General features: G+C 38.9%; 1 protein-coding gene and 1 long non-coding RNA gene across 4 annotated transcripts in view; one reads left to right on the top strand and one right to left on the bottom strand.

Moving 5' to 3' along the window:
• Positions 1 to 21,983, bottom strand: part of RFTN2 (raftlin family member 2) — a 90,231-nt gene that overhangs the window by 46,223 nt on the left and 22,025 nt on the right. For 2 of the 3 annotated variants that reach the window (XM_033230749.1, XM_033230750.1), the window contains exons 2-5: positions 17,339 to 17,522; positions 15,015 to 15,129; positions 10,362 to 10,641; positions 7,738 to 7,947 (exon numbers count right to left, since the gene is read on the bottom strand). In XM_033230749.1, coding sequence (XP_033086640.1) covers positions 7,738 to 7,947; positions 10,362 to 10,641; positions 15,015 to 15,129; positions 17,339 to 17,522 — 789 coding nt within the window. The remainder of the gene's footprint in view (positions 1 to 7,737; positions 7,948 to 10,361; positions 10,642 to 15,014; positions 15,130 to 17,338; positions 17,523 to 21,983) is intronic. The other variant, XM_033230751.1, reaches the window with a different exon arrangement.
• On the top strand, positions 15,039 to 21,634 carry LOC117094680. Its single transcript, XR_004441637.1, has 3 exons — positions 15,039 to 15,228; positions 17,288 to 17,384; positions 19,226 to 21,634. It is a non-coding gene; the product is annotated as an uncharacterized LOC117094680 (long non-coding RNA).

Here is a 21,983-nt window from a genome sequence, read left to right as displayed (position 1 = left end):
AAGAAAGAAAGTGGTTTCTTTCTTTTGTTGTTGTTGTTTTTTTGAGATGGAGTCTCACTCTGTTGCCCAGGCTGGAGTGCAGTGGTACGATCTCGGCTCACTGCAACCTTCACTTCCCAGGTTCAAGTGATTCTTGTGCTTCAGCCTCTTGAGTAGCTGGGAATGCAGGCATGCACCACCATGCACAGCTAATTTTTGCATTTTTATTTATTTATTATTTATTTATTTATTTATTTTTGAGACTGAGTTTTGCTTTTGTTGCCCAGGCTGCAGTGCAATGGCATGATCTTGGCTCACTGCAACCTCTGCCTAGATCAATCAAAGGTTCAAGCAATTCTCCTGCTTCAGCCTCCCAAGTAGCTGGAATTACAGGTGTGTCACTATGTGTGGCTAATTTTGTATTTTTATTAGAGACAGGGTTTCACCATGTTGGTCAGGCTGGTCTTTGTATTTTTAGTAGAGATAGAGTTTTACTATGTTGGCCAGGGTGGTCTCAAACTCCTGACCTCAAGTGATCCTCCTGCCTCGGCCTCCCAAAGTGCTGGGATTACAAGGGTAAGCCACTGTGCCCAGCCTAGAAAGTGGTTTCTTAAAATGGAATCTACTCCTGGTGAAGATGCTGTGAACACTGTTGAAATGACAATGAAGGATTTAGAATATTACATAAACTTAGATGATAAAGCAGTTGGAGGGAGGGTTTGAGAGGATTGACTCCCATTTTGAAAGAAGTTCTACTGTGGTTAAAATGCCATCAAACAGCATCATATGCTAGAGAGAAATCTTTCGTGAAAGAAAGAGCCAATTGATGCAGCAAATTTCATTGTATTATTTTAAGAAATTGCCACAGCTGACCAGGCGCAGTAGCTCATGCTGTAATCCCAGCACTTTGGGAGGCTGAGGCAGGTGGATCACTTGAGCTCAGGAGTTCAAGACCAGCCTGGGCAACATAGTAAGACCTTGTCTCTAAAACAATAGCCAGCGTGGTGGTGCATACCTTGCTTGGTCCCAGCTACCTAAGAGGCCAAGGTGGGAGGATTGCTTGAACCCGGGAGGCGGAGGTTGCAGTGAGCTGAGATCACATCATTGTGCTCCAGCCTGGGCGACTGGGCAAGACTCTATGCCAAAAGAGAAAAAAATTAAATTAGAAATTGCTACAGCCACCCCAGCCTTCAGCAACCACCACCCTGATCAGTCAGCTGCCATCAACACAGAGGCAAGACCCGCTACCATCAGGCTGGTCTCAAACTCCAGGCCTCCAGGTATTCTCCCACCTCGGCCTCCCAAAGTATTGGGGCTACAGGCATGAGCCACTGTGCTGGCCCGTTCTTTTCAAATATATTCATCTTACATAAAAGCCACTCAGTCTTAAAGTAATATTGACACTCCAGGAAGAGTTATATTCTGCAAACTTGTGAACTGGTGTACTCCTTGGCATAAGGCTGCATATCCTGAGGGTACTCGAACCCTGGTTTGAAAAGCACATGTTTGAAGGGCTCCCAGAGAATGGTTTACTTTTCTGGACATGCCTTGTCTTTTAGCAGGACATGACATTGACGTTCTTGTAAAGGTGCAGAGAGGTAACACTCCATTGTAGTATTTTTGGTTCCCATGTCATTTTTGGTATTCAGCTGCCCAGAGTTGGGGCCAGGAGCATCTTTGAAGTAGAGGGCAGGCAGGTATGGTAACTCTAAAAAGAATCTTAGCCTATCCACTTCTTTCCATCGCCACCATCATCTCTCAGGGACCACTGCAACAGCCTCTTAACAGCCTACCCACCACACTTCCACTCTTGACCTCTGTGATCCATTTCTCATAATGAGGGCAAAGAAATTCCTCTCCTCTCCTCTCCTCTCCTCTCCTGTCCTCCCCTCCCCTCCCCTCCCCTCCCTTTTTCTCTCCCCTCCCTTCCCTTTTCTCTCCTCTCTTTTCCTTTCCTTTCTTCTTTTTTTGAAATGGAGTCTCACTCTGTTGCCCAGGCTGGAGTGCAGTGCAGTGGTGTGATCTCGGCTCACTGCAACCTCTACCTCCCAGGTTCAGGAGGTTCTCCTGCCTCAGCTTTCTGAGTAGCTGGAACTACAGGCGCCCACCATGCCTGGCTAATTTTTGCATTTCTAATAGAGACGGGGTTTTTCCATGTTGGCCAGGCTGGTCTTGAACTCCTGACCTCAAGTGATCTGCCTGCCTCGGCCTCCCAAAGTGCTGGGATTACAAGTGAGATCCACTGCACCTGGCTAGAAATTCTTTAAAAAATGCAAATGAGACTCCCTCTTTAAATCTTTAATGAAAGAATTGGAATAAGTATCTTGGTAAAAGCGCACACTCCATCTAGGTGGCTCCACCACTTTCCAGTTGTGTGAATGCAGGCACCTCATGTAAAATCTCTGTGCTTCAGTTCCTTCATGTGTAAAAGGAGAATAAGCATGGCCTGGCACGATGGCTCATGCCTGGAATCCCAGCACTTTGGGAGGCCAAGGCTGGAGGATCACTTGAAGCCAGGAGTTTGGGACCAAGCAGGGCAGCAAAGTGAGACCATCTCTACAAAAAATTTTAAAAAATTAGCTGGGTGTGGTGGTACGCATGGAGTCCTGGTTACTTGCGAGTCTGAGGTGGGAGGATGGCCTCAGCCCAGGAGTTCAAGGCTAGTGAACTATGATTGTGCCCTTGCACTCCAGTCTGGGTGACCGTGAGACCCCATCTACAAATAAAAAAATAAATAAATAAAGTAAATATATATATATATTCCTTTTTTTTTTTTTTTTTTGAGACGGAGTCTTGCACTGTCGCCCGGGCTGGAGTACAGTGGCATGATCTTGGCTTACTGCAACCTCTGCCTCCTGGTTCAAATGATTCTCTTGCCTCAGTCTCCTGAGTAACTGGGATTACAGGTGCATGTCACCACACCCAGCTAATTTTTTGTATTTTTAGTAGAGAGGGGTTTCACCATGTTGGCCAGGCTGGTCTCAAACTCCTGACCTCGTGATCTGCCCACCTCAACCTCCCAAAGTGCTGAGATTACAGGCATGAGCCACCGTGCCTGGCCACAATCATCTTTACCTCACAGGTTGCTGTGGGGACTAAATGAGTTAATGAATGCAAAATGCTTAGCACGATGCTGGTGTAGAGCAAGTGCAAAACAGGTGTTAGCTGCTGTCGTTGCATTCTTCCTATTTAGGACCCTGTAGGGACTGCCTGTTGCCTACCTCTTCCACTGTGTCCAGAGCCATACTCTTGCTTGCCTTGCTCCAGAAACACAGACCGTTTCCCAGTTCCTCTTCTCTGCCCTAAGGTCTTTGTACCTTTAGATGTGTTTCTCCGGCCTATAATGGCGTACCTCTGGTTCTCCCAGGTCTGCTCCTCTCCAGCTGCCCAGTCTCAGTGTGATTGCTGCCTTCTCAGAGGGGACCTCCTGACCACCTCTTTAAGTGGATTCTTCCCTGGTACTCTCACCATAATATCCTCTACAGTCATGTCACACAATTTTCTTAGTTTTGAAATTAGATACATTTGTTTTGACACTTTCGCTGCCTGACTGCCCGATGCCACACAGCTAGCACCTTGCGAGTAGGGAAGAGTATTATAAACCCAGTGCCTGGCATGGGACCTGGCATATATGGAATGCGTTTCAATGTTATTACTCCATCCCCACTCTTCATTGTGCTACCTCTCCTCCACTAGTGCCACACAAACATTTTTACAGGAGTGGAAAGATTGAAATGAGTAACAAGTGAAGTCTGAAAAGAATTCTTAAAAAATCAAAATGTAGCCTTAAGATGTGGTATCCTAAGGTGGGGAAAGACTATGCTCTGGGGGTGGTGGGGCATTTGGAGGCTGGTGAAGTGTAGGAAGCTTGAAGGTCGTCGTGTGTGTGTGTGTGTGATCCAGGGTGTGCTTCACAGCAGAAAAGGCTGTTAGAGTGAGCGTGGAGGGACACTGAGAAGGAACTTCACAGATCTTACAACTTTTACACTCTGACTGCTGGAGTAGAAAACTTTTTAAACATTTGTCTCCCACCTCTGTGTTTCTGGAGGGAGGTATTTTATTCAATGTGATTTGTGGGGTAATGTATTTAAATTTCTGAGCGCTATCTGGTTTTGTTCTTCCATTTCTCATGGTGGGCTAACTTCTTACAGTATTTTGGAAGAGGATAGAAGCAAGACCAAACAAAATATGCATTGTCTGCCCCTACCCCCCTCCCCATGTGCTTTAGATGTCAGGCATCAAACATACCAAAACAAAGCGACCAATTCAGCCCTGCTTCCTCTGACTTGCTTCTCACAGTGACACAGATATTGGTCACAATTTCCCCTAGGCACCCTCCCTGTGTACTCCCAGGAAAGTCCCAAATGACGTGCCCAGTTGCCAGACCCCGCAGACCGATGTGGCTCGTGAGGGGCTTGCCATAGCCTGCAATGTCAAATGTCTAATGAGACATTCCAGAGCTGCTGAGAGGGGAAGATTCTGCACCCCCCTCTCCGTGACCCCCTTCCACCCCATGAGCTGCTGAGAGAGGGAGTCACCCTGGGGCTCTCTAAATAGATTCTGAGGCTTTAAGAACAAAAGCCACACAGAGCCTGGCTGGCAACTGCTGTGGCTAATTTTATTTTCATCAGGCAAGACTCAAGGCAGGGATGCCTGAGAGAGATTGCGAAAAGCGTATGTTTTGTTTTTCTGTTCAGCAGTTAGTCACACACCAAAATTTGAAATGGCTCAACTAAACTTTTTGGAGAGAAGAGAAACAGGAGAGAAAAAGAAAGAGAGAGAGAGAGAGATTATGAAGCACAAACCAACCTCTAAATAGATGATCCACACTAAGAGTACTGTAATTGCACATAACAAGTGGCAGGAAAGAAAACTAACACCAGAAAATGAACTCTGACTGTAGGCTAGGCATTCTGGAAGTCACTTTATTTTATTATATCTTATTACATCATCACAACAATAAAAAGTAGGAGTATTTTTATTCCTCTTTAAGAAACTGAGACTCAGTGAGCTCAACTAACTTCCCAAGATGACACAACTAATAAGTAGAAGACATAGGATTTAAACCTCGGTCTGATTGTAAAGTCCATGTTTTTCCAATGAAACTTTGCTGTTACTAAAGTAAAAGACCAAGTGGATGGGACTGTAAACTAGTTCAACCATTGTGGAAGATAGTGTGGCGATTCGTCAAGGACCTAGAACTAGAAATGCCATTTGACCCAGCCATCCCATTACTGGGTATATACCCAAAGGATTATAAATCATGCTGCTATAAAGACACATGCACACATATGTTTATTGTGGCACTATTCACAATAGCAAAGACTTGGAACCAACCCAAATGTCCATCAATGATAGACTGGATTAAGAAAATGTGGCACATATATACCATGGAATACTATGCAGCCATAAAAAAGGATGAGTTCCTGTCCTTTGTAGGGACATGGATGAAGCTGGAAACCACCATTCTGAGCAAACTATGGCAAGGACAGAAAACCAAACACCACATGTTCTCACTCATAGGTGGGAATTGAACAATGAGAACACTTGGACACAGGGCAGGGAACATCACATACACTGGGGCCTGTCTTGGGGCGGGGGGAAGGGGGAGGGATAGCATTAGGAGATATACCTAATGTAAATGACGATTTGATGGGTGCAGCACACCAACATGGCACATGTATACATATGTAACAAACCTGCACATAGTGCACATGTACCCTAGAACCTAAAGTAAAATAAAAGAAAAAAATAAAAGACCAAGTGGAAGAAGCTTCCAATAACCAAAAAATGCTAAGAAATATTTTTAATTTATACACACACACACACACACATATATATATGTATTTTTTTTTTTTTTTTTGAGACAGGGTCTTACTCTGTCACCCAGGCTAGAATGTTGTGGGTACAATCACAGCTCACTGCAGCCTTGACCTCCCTGGGCTCAGGTGATCCTCCCATATCAGCCTTCTGGGTAGCTGGGAATACAGGTGGCTGCCACCATGCCTGACTAACTTTTTGCATTATTTGTAGAGATGAGGTTTCGCCATATTGCCCAGGCTAGTCTCGAACTCCTGGACTTAAGCAATCTGCCTGCCTTGGCCTCCCAAAGTGCTGGGATTACAGGTGTGAGCCACGGTGCCTGGCCTACTGAAAAATACTAAGAAATATTTATTAAGCACCTGCTATGTGCCAAGCACTCTGCAAGGTGTTATATTTCTGGGGTGCTCCAATGGGTTTGGTCCTTAATACTGCTAGTTAAAAGGGCCTATTGGAACATGACTCCTGATAATTTAAAATATCATCCAAAGTCTTTAGTTGGAGCAGTTAAGGTAATACTAGGCTGATTTAACAGTAGTAAGGTACAGGGAGATCTTATTTGTTTTTAATTCTTTCCTCTAACCTCACAGAGTTGAGTTCCTAATTATCCTGGATTTCATAACCTTCACCTTTCCTAATGCATTTTTCTAGTGTCATTACTACCTTTCCTTTTTCTTTTCTTTTTTTTTTTTTTTTGAGACGGAGTCTCGCTCTGTCGCCCAGGATGCAGTGCAGTGGCCGGATCTCAGCTCACTGCAAGCTCTGCCTCCCGGGTTTAGGCCATTCTCCTGCCTCAGCCTCCCGAGTGGCTGGGACTACAGGTGCCTGCCACCTCGCTCGGCTAGTTTTTTGTATTTTTTTAGTAGAGACGGGGTTTCACCGTGTTAGCCAGGATGGTCTCGATCTCCTGACCTCATGATCCGCCCGTCTCGGCCTCCCAAAGTGCTGGGATTACAGGCTTGAGCCACTGTGCCTGGCTTCCTTTTTCTTTTTTTAACACTCATCTCTGAAAAAAATTTTCTAGAAAGTCATTTTTGATAATATGTTATAGTTTGTCTTTGTTTTCGTGATAGACACAAATAATTACATACTCCATTGTAACTAAATGAGAAAGGCTAGAGAGGGATGAAAGACAAGGGGAAGACGGAAATAAGAACAAAGCCAACGTCACTTTCTAAACCAAAGATGACTTTTCTATACAAATTATAGAAAGAATCAGGTATAGACTGACTATAAACATGGTAGATAGCGTTCAAAATTGGGATAATGTAATAAATATGAATAGTAACCATGAAATGCCATCATAAACTTCCCATTTGGACTATTATAGTACATCTTATTTGGAAAATTCTCCTAATCAATCACACGGTGGTTTCCCAATTACAACCCAACAGCGAACATTTTATGTTATAATTCTGCCCACCCTCCTTAAGTGTCCATTGCGCTGAAGGAGCTTTAAGCTTTTATTTATTTATTTATTTATTTATTTTGAGGCGGAGTCTCGCTCTGCCGCCCAGGCTGGAGTTCAGTGGCCGGATCTCAGCTCACTGCAAGCTCCGCCTCCCGGGTTTACGCCATTCTCCTGCCTCAACCTCCCGAGTAGCTGGGACTACAGGCGCCCGCCACCTCACCCGGCTAGTTTTTTGTATTTTTAGTAGAGACGGGGTTTCACCGTGTTAGCCAGGATGGTCTCGATCTCCTGACCTCGTGATCCGCCCGTCTCGGCCTCCCAAAGTGCTGGGATTACAGGCTTGAGCCACCGCGCCCGGCCTAAGCTTTTAAATTAAAGCTATGTATCTGTGTAAGAGCTGGAATTTATTTCCTTAGGAATGGTATCTGTCCTTTCAGCCATAGAACTTGAGAGGTAAAAACATTTTCACTGATTTTGATACAAGTTCAAATTCTTCAGATATAAAATATCATTAACATAAAACTTACCTTTAGATGTTTCCCAGAATACAAAAGAATCAATTAAAGACAAGCCTTGTTTATAATAAAAGGTAGTTAACTCCAGCCAATCAGCATCAAGTGTACTAATGACTGATCCTTTTCTTGTTACTTTCATTGACAGGATGCCTTCCTGATAGGCCAAGGAGGTTGAATCATCATCAAAAACATTGAAGACTGTATACAGTTTGTTGTCTGAGGCTAGACATTCAGAAGGAGAAAAAAGGGGAAAATTATAATTTTGTTGATCAAAGATTCCAAATTCTTTTCAGTAATCATGAGATATTCCAAGCATACAAACAAGCACTCAGCTTAATCAAATGTCAATATTATGCTATATTTGCTTCAGACTATTTTTTCAAAGAAATGAGAAATGGATACAGTTGAGGCTACTATGTAGTATCCTCTAATTCTGTTCTCCGGAAATAAGTACTATAATGAAGTTGGTGTTTATCATTCTCATGCAAGCTTTTAATCTTTTAATACACACTAATATACCCATAAATGATATGTAACATTTTACAGTTTGAAAAATTTTTTTTAAGTGGTATTCTACTGTAGATATGAATTGACTTTTTGTTCAACATGCCTTTAAAATGTAAATAACCATATAGATCTTATTCATTTATTTTAACTGCTACATAGTATGCCAATGTTCTAGTCTCCTTTTGATGGACATATGTATTATTTCCAGTTTTTTTGTTATTATAAACTTTATATCTTCTTGGGCACATGTGAGAGTGACTCTAGAATAGACATGGAAATGCTGGATCATATCTTCTGCTTTATTAGGAATTGGCAAATTCTTAACGTGGGGTCAATGGATCCACACCTACGTTTGTGTTTTAGGAAGTTTAACATCACCTGTATGACAGACAAAAGTATCTAGATTCCATGGATTTCACCAGATACTCAAAGAGGCCTTTTGTGAATTCTTGCTACCCCCATTCTCCCTCTTCTAATTAAGAACCACTACTACAGAAAAGTTATTGAGAAGTATGTAGTTTAAAAATATTGAGAGAGAGAGAATCTAAAGATTGACAGTTACATTAAGTACTATATTGGATTTAGAACTTAAAAAAATAGAAATAGACATCTGATTTGCTCAAAGTAAGGGTGGGAACTCACATGGAGTGTAAAGGTAGGAATGGATGGAAGATAGTGAATACCTCTCTTGTTCACTATTACATTCTGATATGGTTTGGCTGTGTCCCCACCCAAATCTCATCCTGAATTGTAGTTCCCATAATCCCCACATGTTATGGGAGGGATCAGATAGTGACAGTTGAGTCATGGGGGCGGTTTCCCCCATCCTGTTCTAACAGCAGTGAGTTAGTTCTCACTGAAGAAGGACATGTTTGCTTTCCCTTCTGCCATGATTGTCAGTTTCCCAAGGCCTCTCCAGCCATGCTGGACTATGAGTCAATTAAACCTCTTTCCTTTATAAATTATCCAGTCTCAGGTATTTCTTTATTTGCAGCATGAGAACAGACTAATATACATTCCTATAAGTTTTACATTGCAAAAAAATCAGGGACATTGTTAGCTAGGGAATGAGTGAGAAAAGAGGAGGGTGGTGGTGATGGTGGTGGAGACGGGTGCGATCTAAGTTGGTAAATGCTCCCAGTTATTTCTTCAGGAGGTGGAACTTATATGGCTAAATGAATCTCTGCCATGTATAGGATGCTAAGCACATCAAAACATAACCCAGAAAGCCTGACACCAAGGCGTGCTCCTCCAGTGCCAACACCGACTGAAGGATCCGTTAATAGCAGTTAATATAGAGCTTATTCTGTACCAGGCACTGGGTCAAACACTTTGTAGACATTTCTTATTTACTTCCCACAACAACCCAGTGAGGGAGTTCTTACCATTACCCCTTTTTATAAAGAAATTGAGATATCTGATTCCAGAGCCCATGTTGTTAATGCTAAGGTATATGTAGCCTTTACTTTTCTCTGATAGTGCTTTTTTAAAGCATGCCCACAAAGGTATCAGAAAAATTTGAACAGTCCCAAATGCATGAATAAAATACTCAATTTCTTGGGAAGACTTGCTAGCTGGCACAGAAGAATACAACTGTTGTTCAAAGTTATTTTAGGATGCAGGCACTATTGTTATATTAATTGTTTCATCATGATGTGCCAGTTTCACATTCTAATTGATGATCAAAGAAAGCCAATTAATTTCAAAGGTGAAAAGCATCCATGAAATGGGAAAGGCCAAAATGAAAATTCTCACACGCTGTTTATTAGTACAAACATAAATCAGAACAGCTTTTTAGACTTAATAGACTCACTTATTTGGTACACATGTACGGCCTCCAATTTACAAGGGAGTTTTGGATGACTAAATAGAAACCAATCTTCAACACAAAGTTTCATTATGTGGATGGCATTGTATGTGCTGCCAGAAACAACTGTCTAAAAAACTGCCATGCCTTATTGCTGGCTGTAATAATTTTTAAAAATCATGACAAGTTTGTATTAGTTCATTTAGTCATTATAATCTTTAGCAATTTACTTTGCCTCATATTTCTAAAAGAAGACCTCAAAAACGTATTTTGCTTAATCTAAACTGTAGTATATTCTCTTTCTACTAATCTTGTCTATTACCTTCTTCCTTTCTTGATTTAGAGGAACTAGGGCTGCCATTTTGTTCCATTTGATAGTGTCCACTTTCATGATGAAGTTCTTCCTCAATTCCACTTTCAGATGATTGCCCACTTAATGTCCCTTCATTCCAACTTCTGCAGTTTTCATCTGAACCGTGTCTCACATGTAGCATCGATTCTATATCTCCATCATGGTTGGTTCCATTGCAGAATTTAGATGGAGAATAATGCTGTGATATGAATCCAACAAATTTCATTCCTCTTTTAGCAGCGACATTAATCTGATATTTAAAAAGAGATGGCAGAACAAAATATAAACTCTATTTTCATTGATTAGTTTATCAATTAACCTTTAGGCTTATTGAGGAAATCCACTAGAAGATGGAGTAACCTGACCAGTAACAAAAGACTCATTCATAAACTAATGAATCATCTGTAAAATAGCACTGCCCCCAAGACCATGCCACATGATCATCATGACCTTCAAACAGAACCAAACATACTTTATAAATTATGAAAACAGGAATTATTTTTCTCTGAAGGGCCACTGTTTGGGAAGAACTAATAATTCTGTAGCATGATTTCTGCAGACCATTTAACAATGATGTCTCCAGTTGGAGCAAAATTAAAATCTATTCCAGGAAATCCCTAAAAATAACATTACCAAATACATCTTCATTAACAAAGAAGAGCTTTATTAGTTTAAAAGCAAAACTATATGTATTTTGCTTTTAAATTTAATTTAAATTAATTAAAAGAGTCTTTGTTCTATTTGTCTTCTTCATGTGTTCAACTAGCAGCTCCTTTGAAGGCTGACATAGAGGACTATGTCTTACTCTTCTTTGTATTGCAGTGTTTTGTACTCATAGGTGCTCTATAAGTACTTGTTAAATTAGTTAACTATAAACTACATGTATATAGAACTATATGTATTTTGCTTTTAAATTAATAAAGCTTTTCTTTGTTAATGAAGATGTATTTGGTAATGTTATTTTTAGGGATTTCTTGGAAGAGGTTTTAGTTTTGTTTATTTGACGGTGACAAAGAAAAATGTTAAAAGACTGATGCTTGACAAATGTGTAGGTATAAAGCATAAGCCCAATTCATACCACTACTCTTACAAAGCTTTCTGATCGGCTTACGTCTTTATGCTATTGTCTCCCATCTGGGCCAAATACATAGGATTAGATTCAATCCTACCAGTTAAAGAATAGGATTCTGAAGCATATAATATAATACCAGTGAAATAATTTCGAGAACTTAAGAATGCTTATTTTTACATTTAGCACTTTTCCCATTGACATATCTGTAAGATTTAGCTTTTGTTTAAATGTAACAGCCAAAAACCTAAGGCATGTTCCTCTCTGCTTTTACTTCGTTTCTTTGTTCTATTTGTCTTTTTCATGTGTTCAACTGGCAGCTCCTTTGAAGGCTGACAGAGGGGACTATGTCTTATTCTTCTTTGTATTGCAGTGTTTTGTATTCATAGGTGCTCTATAAGTACTTGTTAAATTAGTTAAATGAAGAAATAGCAATGTTTTTTATATGGCTACTGTTTTAAATATTTAAATTAAATGTTGTAAATGTTACCTGGGAGGAGAAGAAAGAATTATGATGGAGGTTGCAAATGCAAACATTTAGAGTCAGAATGAAATGGAATGAGAAAAGCCAGGAAGAACTGGGGCAGAACAGAGAGCAATGCCCAGTCAATGGGGGCAACTTAATTCACTCAGCTCCAGCTTGTGAGGCAGAAGAATTCTGAGAGCGGGGAGAGTGTGGGTGTGTGGAGCTAGGACAAGGGACTAGGGCTGGTGAAATATCATTTGTTCCTATGAATTAACATATTGAGATTATAACAATTTAAAGCAACCACCAGTTTTCCTTTATATCAGTTGTCCTGGGAGAGAAGAAGAGGGAGGGATAGAGATGCGGCATTCTGCAGGTAGAAATGGGTGAATTTGTTGCCAGTGCTTCCTCTAGGTCTTATTAGTTGATTTGAGTGAAAAGATACAGAAAGGCTTTTTTCTATTACTTGGAAATTTTATCTGGAAAGGACTGGTAACAAATATAGTATTTTTTTCCCCATTTTTTAAGTTGGAGGATTGATATTTTTAAAATGTTATTTTTAGTTTAAATTTCTGAGAAAAATACTTGTAAACCTAATTTTAAAATTAGAGTGAACACTGGTATAATGTTAGAACTTGACTTAAAAGTTAGCTGTTCAACAACCAACTCTTTACACAAGGCAGCTGCTCAAAAATATTTGGCAATTCATCTCAGGCTCTTGTTCTTACCGGGAGCAATGCTCAAATATTTCATGTGCTATGTTTCCTGAAGCTTTTCTCTTCATGAAATAACCCTGTTACTCGAAATGCTGAAATAACAGTACTTTCCTGTTTAAATAGATCTGTAACTGTGTCCAGGAAGTCACATGCAAAACAAGGGCTCTAATGGTGATCTATTAAGACTAAATTAGTAGCTACATTTTTGTTTTCAAAAGAAATTTGCTGGCGTGGATTTATTACCAGAAAAAAAAATTTCCCAGAATAGTACTAATAAACAATATATGTAGTTTGTTAATAAAATTTAGTCTCAAAGATGATTCCTAAAAACCCCTATTGAATAGTGACTTTGTACCTAAATGGGAAATGATCATTAGCAACTATAACTGGCTATCCCCAAACCACAGATATTACATACATGGTATTTAACGCTTGGAAACAACTAGAGAAACAAGTGAACACATTTCAGTTTCTTACCTGAAAGGAAATGCCTTAGATTTTAGCTGTATGTATTTAAATAAAAAGTAAAACCTTATAAATATGTCAATGCAATGGAAAAGAAACACCTTTCACCATAAAATCCCATCAATTTAGAGTATTTATGAATGTACAACTTTTTTGTTTTAATCAATATACATACAGCATTTAACTTTTCATTTAAATTTCAATTAAGTTATATTGTATAGACTTTTCTCTCTTGACAGTCAATATAGTTGTCATGTTTAATGCCTATAAAATATTCTATTATATTAATCCATCATTGTTTCTTTCAAAGTCTTCCAGTTATTGAGAATTTGGACCCTTATTCACTGTTGATTAAATATCTTTGTATAAAAATGTTTTTTTCCCCTTTTCAATTATTTTCTTACAATCAGTTCCTAAGGAGGGGATTAAAAATAAAATGGGATTTATGGCCAGGCATGGTGGCTCACACCTATAATCCCAGCACTTTGGGAGGCCACGGCAGTAGGATCGCTTGAGCCCAGGAGTTTAAGACTAGCCTGGGCAACACAGACTCCTGTCTTTACAAAATAAAAAAATTGGTTGGGCGTGGTGTCACATGCCTACAATCCCAGCTACCAGGGTGGCTAAGGCAGGAGAATTGCTTGAGTTCAAGAGTTGGAGACTGCAGTGAGCTATGATTGTGCCACTATACTCCAGCCTATTTTCTTTAACAACAACAACAACAACAAAAGGCAAAACAGGATTTATGATTCTTCTTACTAAATAGATATTCAAGAATACTGCATTAATTTGTTACAATGCCAGTTGTACTATGAATGTTAGCTTTTCTTTGTTGTTGTTGTTATTATTATTATTATTGTTATTATTAGAGATAGAGTCTTGCTCAGTCACCCAGGCTGGATTTTAGTGGCTTGATCACAGCTCACTGCAGGCTCACTTCTGGGCTCAGGTGATCCTCCTGTTTTACCCTCCTAAGTACATGGTACTATAGGCATATGCCACCACATCCAGCTGATTTTTTTTTTTTTCAGTTTTTGTAGAGTTGGAGGTCTTACTATGTTGCCTAGGCTGGTCTTGGAACTCCTGGCCTTAAGTGATCCTCCTGCCTCGGCCTCCCAAAGTGTTGGGATTACAGGTGTGAGCCACCACACCTGGCCTTAACTTGTCTTAAAGCTTTGCAATACTGGATTTTAATTAAATTCCCCAGTTTAATACTGGTGAGGTATTAGTTCTCAGTTTTTATTACATTAAACATTATTAGGTTGAACCTGTTACCACCTGTCTCCTAATTATTGATGTTTCTTTTACATTTGCTGTCCATGGTCTCTGTCCACTTAAGACTGCAGATTACTTTCATGGATTTGTATTCCTTTCCTGTAATGTATATTTTGAAAATGAAGCTCCGTAGGACACGTCTGTTGCTGATTTCTCTTTGCTTCTTCTTTTTTAAGCTTAGTTTTCCTAGTACAGTTAAGTTATATTTATATACTCAAACTCCGTAATCTATTCATTGAATATATTTACTTTTCCTGTTTTCTTTTTTTATATTAAAAAATTACCTCTTTATCTCGTCTGAACTGTGGAATTTATTCTCTGCAGAACAATTGTCTACTTTCCCAACAGCCTTCATTAAATAATGGTTGTTCCTCTATTTTATTTCATCAAGTTTGTCATTAAACTTCTTATATTTGGTTAAATTTAGTTCTGATTGTCCATTTTGTTTCACTGGACTGTATTTCTGTTTTAAACTCTTTACAATTTGGCACAAGTACTTCGATACATTTTAAATTCTGGTGGAAAAGTTGCCTGTCATTTCCTTATTCTTTTTAGGGTAAAAAAGGAAATTGATGAAGATGAAATACCAAATGTTTCTCAATATCCCATGAAAAAGTGCATACATTTAGTACCTTTTCTATCAGTTCTTTTGCTGTGTCATTTGTTTGTCCCTCAGAAGTTAGGGGACATTCCTCAATCACAAGCCTTGGGCGTCTTTGTCCACTGGGTGCTGCCGAATTCTTTGGGCTGTAACAGAGGAAATATGTTCATGGTTGGAGGCCAATTGCTGTTTTTCAGCTAATATGCTCAGTGAAAATGAGTGAGCAACTCATAAACAGGGTCAAGGTAATAATTTTTTGTTATTTCAAGCCTGATGGCTATCTTCTTATTAAAAAATACCAGAAAAACACAATAACTTCTACTAACTCAAATTTCCTTATTTTGAACTGCTATTAATTTAAATTGTAATTTAGAAAGAAAAACTTCATGTCTGTAGTTTTAATAAAAGTTATAAGAAATAATTTCAGATTGTTGTTATATCTTATCGAACAAAAGCAGAAGTAAAAATTCCACTTAATGCCAATAAATATTGCCCTTTTCCCTTTTTCTTCTTTTCTGATCTTTTTTCTTTGCTTATTCTTAGCCTTGCCAGGGTACTGCTAAGTCTGTCTGAAGTAATCCTAAAAGCAGAAAAGATAATTCACACATGGTTGATAAGATTTGTAATTAGGACATAAGCATTACTACCATGCAAAAATGTCATGTTTGCTTAGTAATGCTTGAACTAGTAAACATCTGATGAGGCTTCATATTCTAGTGAAAGCTGAAGCCTGTGCACACCCTGCCAGACATGTTAAAGTGGGCAATTACTCTATGGGAGATAGTGTTCCTTAAAATCACACCTGGAATTTTTTTAAGGCCCTTTCTTGTTTCTTGAAATTTTCCTATTTTCTTAGTTTTCCTCTAATTTCATTTTTTCCTTCTCTGCTTAGCCCGCTCATAAAGTGATTGTTGTTGATCCATCACTATAAAGAGAAAACATAGTTTTTCCCCTGGTCTTTAGGATGGTTTGGATATACAGTCATGCACTGCATAATGATGTTTCTCTCAACAATGGATTGCATATACAGCGGTGGTCCCATAAGATTATAGAGTAACATATTTTTACTGTACCTTTTCTATCTTTAGGTATGTTTAGCCACACAAATACTTATTATTGTGTTACCATTGCTTACAGTGTTCAGTCAGTAACAGACTGTATAGGTTTGTAGCCTCAGAGCAATAGGCTAGACCATCTAGCCTAGGTGCATAGTAGGCTGTACCATCCAGGTTTGTGTAAGTGCACTCTATGATGTTCACACAATGACGAAACAGCCTGAGGATACACTTCTTAGAATGCATCCCTGTCATTAAGTAACATATTAGTTGAAGGGTTGTGTAAAAAAAAAATTAAATATGTTAATCTAAGATATTTGGTTATTTTTATTCTTCATTGGAAAGAACAACAGTATTTGACCATGAAAACTATCAAATTCACAATCTAGGCTGGCAAAAATGGTTGCAGTATTGTTTGGAAAAGTAGCTATTAAAATAAAAAACACTGCAATGGTTAGCTTTTCAATTCAGTTTTGGAGAAAGGTTAACAGGAGGTCTGTCCAATTTGTGAGAACTTGTCATAGTAGGCCTTTCTGTTGTTAACAGTTTTAGAATGGGCCGGGTGCAGTGGCTCACGCCTGGAATCCCAGGACTTTGGGAGGCCGAGGTGGGTGAATCACCTGAGGTCAGGAGTTCGAGACCAGCCTGGCCAACTTGGTGAAACCTTATCTCTACTAAAAATACAAAAAATTAGCTGGCTGTGGTGGCAGAAGCCTGTAATCTCAACTACTGGGGAGGCTGAGGCAGGAGAATCACTTGAACCCGGGAGGCAGAGGTTGCAGTGAGCTGAGATGGTGCCATTGCACTCCAGCTTGGGCAACAAGAGTGAAACTCTGTCTTGAAAAAAAAAAAGTTTTAGAATGTAGAGATAGTTTATGTTGCCACTATTAATAAAACAATGTAGGACAGTCAGAAAGCTTAGTGAAAGTGGACTTGGTAGGTCTGCTCAGCTCTTTAGCCTAGTATTAGTATCTGTAGCTCACTGCTACTCCTGCGTCTGCTGAAGTGGCTACAGGAGCTTCCAGGTGCCTCTGGAATCTATTTTGCTTTCCCTTTGTTCATTGACATTCTCACTTAGGACACATTTGTCTGTGAGAAGCAAAAATTAATCAGGAGTTTTAAGGAAGGAGGTGTAAAATTTCCTTGCTTCAATCCAGGTTCCACTGCTGGAAAATGTGCTTTAAACTAAAACCCCTTTAGTGTCCTTTATTCTCTGTCACTTGATTCAAAACTTTTGTTTTTCTTTTAGACAAAGAGAACTGTCACCCACACCTGCCTCTTTTTTGAACAGCATGCTTACCTTAATTTCAAGCGCGATAGCACCACTCTGTATAGGTAACTTGCAGGTAGGTGTTTTCGCTGCCCCACAGGTTGTATAACAGGATGAATAGCCCCGACAATATATCCTTTAAGATAATAGTCTTCCACTTTTGTTACTATGTCTAGAATTGAATTTATCTTGATGACTTCTGGGTTTGATGAAGCTGGAATATCAAAAGCAAAGAGCAATTTGCACATTCTTAAAATTGAATTATACATTATTTCTACCTATGTGTGATAACACTAATGAATAGGAAAAGATCTTGGTCAGGTGCAGTGGCACATGCCTGTAATCCCAGCACTTTGGAAGGCTAAAGCAGGAAGACTGTTTGAGCCCAGGAGTTTGAGACCAGCCTGGGCAACATAGCAGGAACATAGTAGGACGCTGTCTCTACAAACAAACAAACAAACAAACATCTCCAATGGCTTAATCTCAGATAAATTTACATTAACATGTATTTCTACATTTTTAAAGTCATTTCAGAAAAAAGGAAAAGTGACCTTAAAAATTAGTAGATACATAATATCACCACTATGTCTAAAGCAGAAATACAATGAGTTTTTTCAATTAAAGCACTTTCATTTTTTAGGATTTCATTTGAGTGACTATATTTCCATTAATAGATATTGAAGACATACATAGGAGATACAATAATTTGAAGAGCCAGCCATTTTTATGACTGAACAAGATGAGATGCATAATTTCTTTTCTTTTTTTCTTTTTTGAGAGAGGGTCTCACTCTGTTCCCCAGGCTGGAGTGTAGTGACACGATCGTGGCTCACTGTAGCCTCCACCTCCTGGGCTCACGCAATCCTTCCACGTAGCTGGGACTATAGGTGCATGCCACCACACCTGGCTAAGTTTTGTACTTTCTGTAGAGGCGAGGTTTTACCATGTTGCCCAGGCTGATCTCAAACTCCTGAGCTCAAGCAAGCCTTCTGCCTTGGCTTCCCAAAGTGTTGGGATTATAGGTGTGAGCCACCGCTCCCAGCCAAGATGCATAATCTCTTAAAAATAAAATTCATAATAATCTAATAATTTAAAATGGGAGAAATGGCATTTATTAAGCAGAACTTGTCAAGTGCTTTCTTATTTCTAATTACTCTTTCAAAGCACTGTGTTTTAAGTTTATCTGGGAAGCTAAACATGCAATTTCTCATGGCACTCATGTAAATGCTTGAGTAAAGGTGAATGAAAAAGTAAAAATATCCAGTAGTTCTCTTTAATAAATAAAAATTCTAAGCGTAGTGGAAATTTGAATGAAAAATTGATTTGCAATTAAACCATTCCTTGAAGGAGAGCAAATCTGTAGAAACTATAGAATAGCACTATCTGTACAGACTTTAGAATAGTAAAAGGAAAAGAGTGTACTATTTGGGAAAATGTTCTTAATGTGCCAGCAGTATTAATTTAAATAACAACTTTATTTGTTACAGTATTTCTCATTGTATGAAAAACAATCAAGAAGTAATATCTAGAAATAGACTTGCATTTTGATTAGCTCTTAAGTAACAAGACATATGAAATTAATTCTAGATATGGGCCTAGTGGGCTGTTGACCTCTGTCAGTGTGGTGAGTGGTGTCCAGCAAAGAACTGCTGCTGATTGCCTGAGCACAGGAAGGAGGCTAAGAAGCAGATGAGGAGGAAGGGCCAGAGGAAATCCCCTCCTCCCCTTACATTAGTATCCATGAGATGAAACAAATCCACCATCAGTGGGTATTCATGCCAACTTCGAAAACTAAAATAAGCGCTCAATGGAAAAGTTATATAAACCAGGAAGGGTCCACTTCCTCCAATTTTCACCCTCTTTTGGATTTAAATTAATATTTTACTTACAATATATTTTCTTCATCATTATGAATAGGAATGAAAACAAAGAGAATGATCCTGGACTTTGAAGAAACAGCTGGACTTCCTTGTAAACAGCCCAGCTCTGCTTGTTGGTGTGGCAATTCTGCGATTCATTTGATTTTACTCTTTAGTATTTTGACTATCAACTCTGATTTCTAAACAAAGGAACTGAAAAACTATAACAAAATGGAAGCAACTCTTAAGACTAAGGAATGAAACATAACCTAAACTTATTTTTAGAACTATATACTAATCCTTAAAAAATCTAAAGAAAATTATTTACTGCAGGAAGTGGAAATGCCTTAGCGTGATACAAAAGAATCTTCATAGTCTGGCCTCTGCCTCTTGATTCAGCCTCCACTCGTGTTAGTCTTTCTCTTACATGTCTTGCTTTGGGATGCTGGAAGGACTTGGAATTTCTGAACCTGCCACTCTGTTTCATGCCACCAGACCTTCATTTCCTTCCCTATTCTCCCAGCCTGAGTTAATTATTCCTTCCTCTGAGCTGCATGTCCTTCTACTAGTGCCCTTATCAGATTGTATTATAGTTATTTATGTGTCTTGGTTGTTAGAGAATTTCTTAAGGTAAGGAACCTATCGTATTCATGCCTTTCTGTGTCTAGCATGTTCCTTAGGTCACTATGTTAAATTGGAAATACTGCCCATAAGGAGAATTAAGAAATGAAGTTATTGCATAAAAAGAGGCAAGTAATCGAGATTAGCTGGTGGAAATAAAAAAAGTTAGGCTAGCAATTTCAGGAACAATTGTTCACATTATCTAGGCTTTGGAGAAAAGAGACAGAACAGAGAAAAACATAGGCAGTGACGTGGAATTTGTAAAAATTCTTTTGATCATGGAAGTGGGGATGGTTAAGAACATAGTGAGAATCCAAATAAGTAGAGTTAAAGGTCATATTCACTTCAGGAGTCTCTAGCATAAGGCTCCACTGCATGTTCCTCATTTTAGTGATACTACAATGAGAAAAAGCCATGTTGCAAATGAAGAAAAAATACTGAGAGGTGGAACTACATGGGAATTAATTAGCTCCATCTTTGAATGAAATCCGGAAAGAAATTTGGGAGAAGACTGTACCACTAATAATGATTTAATGAAGGAGAAGAATGTGGCTTTTATTCAGAAAAGTTCACACGAGCTTGTGGGCTTGGGAGGACTTCTGCATACTGCTGGTCTTGCTGCTCTTGCTGACTTGTTTGAAGTCACTGTCAGGGCATATGCCTCATGTTGCCTCACCTCATCTACCTTGGCATCACTGGTTGGAAGGAAACTCCAGAAATCAAGAACTCAGGGTTGGGAAAAGTCCACCCTCCTGGAGCTTTGGATTACTTTTGGGTTAGACTCCCGGGAAATTTAGGCAGGTCAACACTCTGTTCTTTGCAATCTTACCGTCATCCCAGATAGTGAAGAACTGCAAAAGCCCACACAAAAAAGGCACTTAGGAAGTTCAAAGAGGCACTTAAGATGCTACTGCATATCCATTATTTGAAAGTATTTCAATTGTTCTGTATTTTTACCAGATACTCAGCAGTTAGTAATTAATTTTATTTCATTATTTTAGTTCCGTAGTAACCCCTTCACCACCCAATTAAATGTCATTTGGAGTCGGATTGTAGTAATGGCTGCACAACAAAGTGAATGTATGTAACGTCACTGAACTGTACACTTACTGATAGTTAAAATGGTAAATTTCATGTCATGTATGTTTTACTATAATAAAAAGATACATAATATATGTTAACATGTATAAAAATTGTAGTAAAAACAAAATTTTGTCATTTTAACCATTTTTTAGTGTACAGTTCAGTAGTGTTAAGTATACATGCATTATTGTGAAACAAACCTCCAGAACTTTTTCAGCTTGAAAAAATAAAACCCTCTACCCATTAAACAACTATCCATTACTTCCTGTCCTCAGACCCTGGTAACCATCATTCCACTTTCTTTTGCTATGAATTTGACTGCGTTAGGTGCCTCATATAAGAGGAATCATATTGACACAAAATCATATGGACACAAAAGTCCATAGATTGTGGTTGATAACTTAAAAAATATGAGTAGAGGTGAGCACTTGATTTTTGTGAAAGTGTGTCTTCGTAAATTGTAAACTTCACTCTAAGAATAAGGGATGTGCCTTGGCTTGGGAATCCTCCTTGTATCTTTACAACACTGTACGCCTTTTTGTGACTGACTCACTTCACTTAGTGTAATGTCCTCAAGGTTCATCCACGCTGTAGCATGTTACAAGATTTCCTTCCTTTTTAAGATTGAATTATAGTCCATTGAATATATATACCACATTTTGTTTATCCATCTGTCATGAACATGTGGATTGTTTCCACCTCTTGACTATTGTGAATAATGTTGTTGTTAACATGGGTGTGTAAATAAATCTTTGAGATCCTGCTTTTGATTATTTTAAATATATGCCCAGAAGTGGGATTGCTAGATCATATGGTAATTCTGTTTATAATTTTTTGAGGAAACTCTATATTGTTTCCTATACTGGCTGAATCATTGTACATTCCCACCAACAGTGCACAAGGGTTCTAATTCTCCGCATTCTCACTAACGCTTGTTTTTTTTTGATAGTAGCTATTCTAACAGGTATAAGGTGATAATTTATTGTGATTTTGATATGTATTCCCCTAATTATTAGTGATATTGAGAATCTTTTCACATCTTCTTGGCCATTTGGAGAAATGTCTGTTCAAACCCTTTGCTCATTTAAAAATTGGGTTGTTTCTTTGTTGTT

This window comes from Trachypithecus francoisi, unplaced genomic scaffold (genome assembly GCF_009764315.1).
Source record: "Trachypithecus francoisi isolate TF-2019V2 unplaced genomic scaffold, Tfra_2.0 Lachesis_group13, whole genome shotgun sequence".
Classification (NCBI taxonomy): Eukaryota; Metazoa; Chordata; class Mammalia; order Primates; family Cercopithecidae; genus Trachypithecus; species Trachypithecus francoisi.
Note: the sequence above shows the minus strand (reverse complement) of the source record. Positions and strands in the feature narration are given on the sequence as shown.